Source organism: Lolium rigidum, chromosome 5, assembly GCF_022539505.1.
Source record: "Lolium rigidum isolate FL_2022 chromosome 5, APGP_CSIRO_Lrig_0.1, whole genome shotgun sequence".
Taxonomy (NCBI): domain Eukaryota; kingdom Viridiplantae; phylum Streptophyta; class Magnoliopsida; order Poales; family Poaceae; genus Lolium; species Lolium rigidum.
In genome coordinates, this window is record NC_061512.1 from 170,733,774 (window position 1) to 170,737,010 (window position 3,237).

The 3,237-nt window shown below is 55.7% G+C and overlaps 1 protein-coding gene across 1 annotated transcript; it reads right to left on the bottom strand.

Moving 5' to 3' along the window:
* Positions 1-333: 333 nt before the first annotated feature.
* Positions 334-2,680, bottom strand: LOC124657964 (L-type lectin-domain containing receptor kinase IX.1-like). The gene is made up of 3 exons (XM_047196421.1): positions 1,927-2,680; positions 1,234-1,710; positions 334-1,159 (listed from the first exon to the last, which is right to left on the bottom strand). Exons 1-3 carry the CDS (start codon positions 2,658-2,660, stop codon positions 460-462), a joined length of 1,911 nt encoding a protein of 636 aa, XP_047052377.1. The 5' UTR covers positions 2,661-2,680; the 3' UTR covers positions 334-459.
* Between the last annotated feature and the right edge of the window lie 557 nt (positions 2,681-3,237).

Consider the following 3,237-nt stretch of genomic DNA (forward strand, 5'->3'; position numbering starts at 1 on the left):
CTTGTAAAGAGGCGCTTACATCCATGGATCCATCAGCCAAATCATAAATGGATGCATCGAGCAACGTCAAATAGCGGGCCTAGCTGATAAAAAGTTCGCTAGAGACACGGCCATTTCGTCCTTGGAAGCTTTAAAAGAAGCCTACACCAAGGATGGGTGGGGGAAGGGGGGGGGGGGGGGGGAAAGGGGCCGGTGTGGTGGGGACTAGGAGTCGCTCGAGCTAGGGTTTTGCCCTGCCGCTCCCGGGAGCGGACATGCGGACAGGGATGAAGCATTTCTCCGCATTTAAGAAGTGTTTGTCCTTGTTCTACTTCCTCAAGCGTCAAAACTGTCTTTAGAAAAAGGAGGCGAATTCTATCAGTGCTGAACTTTGTAAATTAGGAATGTGATTGTCAGATTGTGACATATACATGTAGGCAGCTCAAGTAACCAACCGAAAGAATTAGAGAGAAGAGAAACCTACATTTGCAATAGATAAGCTGAATCCTCGGTAGTAAGGTACGCAGTTTCATCGGATTCATCCAAATAAGCGGAGCTCTTGTCAGACAAATCACCATAAGCCTGTTCCTCCAAGCCGCGAATCTCTCCAGAATCACCCATCATTACAAGCACCGGCAGCTCTGCGTCTTCAGATCGTAGCACATCCAGAGCCTGCGCAATGGACGGCCGCTGCAACGGGTCGTGGTGCGCGCACCAAAGCCCGGTCACCAGCAGGCGCTCCATCTGCATCCCGTCGAACTCGCCATCTAGCCTCCGGTCCGCCGCGTCAAGGATCACATTCCGGCGGTACATGTCCCGGACCGATGCTAGCAGCGCCGCCGATGCTGCTTGATCCGATCGCCTCGACGGCGTCGGCCGCCTGCCGCAGGCGATCTCGAGGAGCACGACACCGAAGCTGTACACGTCGGACTCCGCGCTCGGCCTCCGGCTGCTGACGAACTCCGGATCGATGTACCCGACGGTGCCCGCGACGACCTGCGTTGTCTGCGGTTCCACCCCGTGGTCGACGAGCCTCGCTAGCCCGAAGTCGCCGAGCTTGGCGTTGCCGGACGCGTCGAGCATCACGTTTGCAGGTTTGATGTCGCCGTGCACGACGCACTGGTCGCATTCCGTGTGGAGGTACCGCAAGGCTGAGCCGAGCTGGAGCGCGATCTTATACCTGCATAGTACTGTGTTTAGACATCAGCCGTAATTTAGGAATAAATTGGTCGCTGCAGAAGGAGAATTAAGTACCTCTGTGGCCAAGTTAAGTGTCTGTCAGGATTGTAGAGATGAGTGTCGAGGCTGCCTCCGGGCACGAGCTCGTAGACGAGCGCTAGCTCTCTCCGGCGACCGCACCAGCCGACGAGCCGTACGATGTTGCGGTGCCTAAGCTGGCTCAAGATGGTGACCTCGGCCTGAAACTCCTTGAGCCCCTGCACGGACAGCTCCTGTGAGAGCACCTTGATGGCCACATGCCGGTCTTGGTCAGTCAAGCAGCCTCGGTACACAGGACCGAATCCCCCTCGCCCGATCTTTCTCTCCTCCGCGAAATTGTCCGTCGCTGCGGCGAGCTCACAGTAAGGAAACTGCCTAGGCCCCAATCCTCGCCGGAGCCCAGGTCCTCTTATGATTTGCTCGCCGTCGTCTTCTGGTTCGGTTGCCGCGGTACTCTGCAGTGGTCTCTTCACTCGGATGCAGCAGAGCACAAGCCCCGCCACGGCGCAAATCAACCCGACCAAAGCCGAACCTACGACAGCTGCTTGCTCCGACCACCACGACGTGACCTTCCCGTGGATTGCAACATGCTGCTTCCTCCTCACTTTCAAGTGTCTCAACAATCTTCTCGTCTTAGGCTCGTAGGGGAGCCTGTAACGCTCTCGACGGTCTACTCTTCCACTTTTTCGCCTGATTGTCACGCCACTCAAATCCATGGATGATGCATAACTTGCATCTGTGAGGTTGAGATATTTGAGTTTGCCGACAGAGAAATCAACTGCAGTTTGCTGTTCTTGGAACACAAAAAAGACAGGAGAGCATAATTCAGTCGTGTTAATCCCAAGGGAGCCGCTGCAGTCGAAGGAGCGTGCAGTGGCGTGGGAAGGAAGGTAGGAAACGCGGGGCAGGAGGAGAACAGACGAGAGGTTCTTGCTCGGCGAAGTCGTCTCCGTGTACTCCATGGAGTTGACGTCCATGCCGATGAGCTCGCTGTCGCTGCCGAGCGCATCAGTCTCCCGGTTGAAGTAGGTGTTGAGCTCGACCGCGACAGAGCGGTGGTCGCCGTTCCAGTTCGCGGTGGTGTCCGCCGGGAACGGGAGGAGGCCGAGGCTCTGCCCGTAGACATGGGGCATAGTCCAAGCGAAGTAAGACGAGCTGTTCTGATACTGAATAATTTGGAGGGAGAAATTGGTGGTGAGGTTTGCCGTACCGCCCGTCTGGTTTCCCCATAGCCACACTTCCTTCGAGTACTGCGACACTCGTCCGGTGCTGCCGTGCGGCTCAGCAATTCGCCGGCCGTCACCGATCGATGCGTCCCCTGGGAAGACGAGGATTGCGCCAGGGCGGGTGACGTGGAGGACATCCAAGCACAGTGAGGCAGCGACATGGAGGTGCATGGAAGACATGGAACAGAAGCAGGATAGGAGGAAGAGGGCATGGAGACGATAACTCGCTCTGGCCATGGCCGAATGCTGTGTGAAATCAAGCTCGGTCAAGGTCAAGTCACATATCAGCTTCACGTCTACTACTATATATAGAGGCTAGCTCAGTAGCTCACCAGGAAGCTTCGCCCTCCATATTTTGTGTGTAACTAGCACTGAGCCCGTGTGACTGCCACGAAAAATCACACACAATATTATGTTCACGAAGACCTTTGAAGAGTCTTGGTCTCATGTAATAGTTGGCTGTGGTTCCCACACAAAACCTGTTATTTTTACGAGAGCACAAGTGTATATATACTGTACTAGATTTTGGGACGCGCATAGGCAGCGGCGCGCGTGGGAACTGGGAAGCAAGGTAGGAAACACGGAGCAGTAGGAGGACACGAGAACAGACGAGACGTCCTTGCTCGGTGAAGTCGTCTCCGTGTACTCTGTGGAGTTGACGACGATGCCAATGACCCCGCTGCCAAGCGCATCAATCTCCCGGTTGAAGCAGGTGTTGAGCTTCACCGCGACAGAGCAGCGGTCACCGTTCCAGTTGGTGGTGGACATACGGAACCGTCTAAGCGGAACACGACGGAGCTGCTTGGGTACGGCC

Excerpts from the sequence above, each read along its gene's own strand:
- LOC124657964 (XM_047196421.1), bottom strand. The coding sequence starts at position 2,660 with ATGGCCAGAGCGAGTTATCGTCTCCATGCCCTCTTCCTCCTATCCTGC. Across the intron at positions 1,711-1,926 it reads CTCAACCTCACAGATGCAAG|GATTTGCGCCGTGGCGGGGC; the intron begins TTATGCATCATC and ends TTTGGTCGGGTT. Across the intron at positions 1,160-1,233 it reads CACTTAACTTGGCCACAGAG|GTATAAGATCGCGCTCCAGC; the intron begins GTACTTAATTCT and ends AGTACTATGCAG.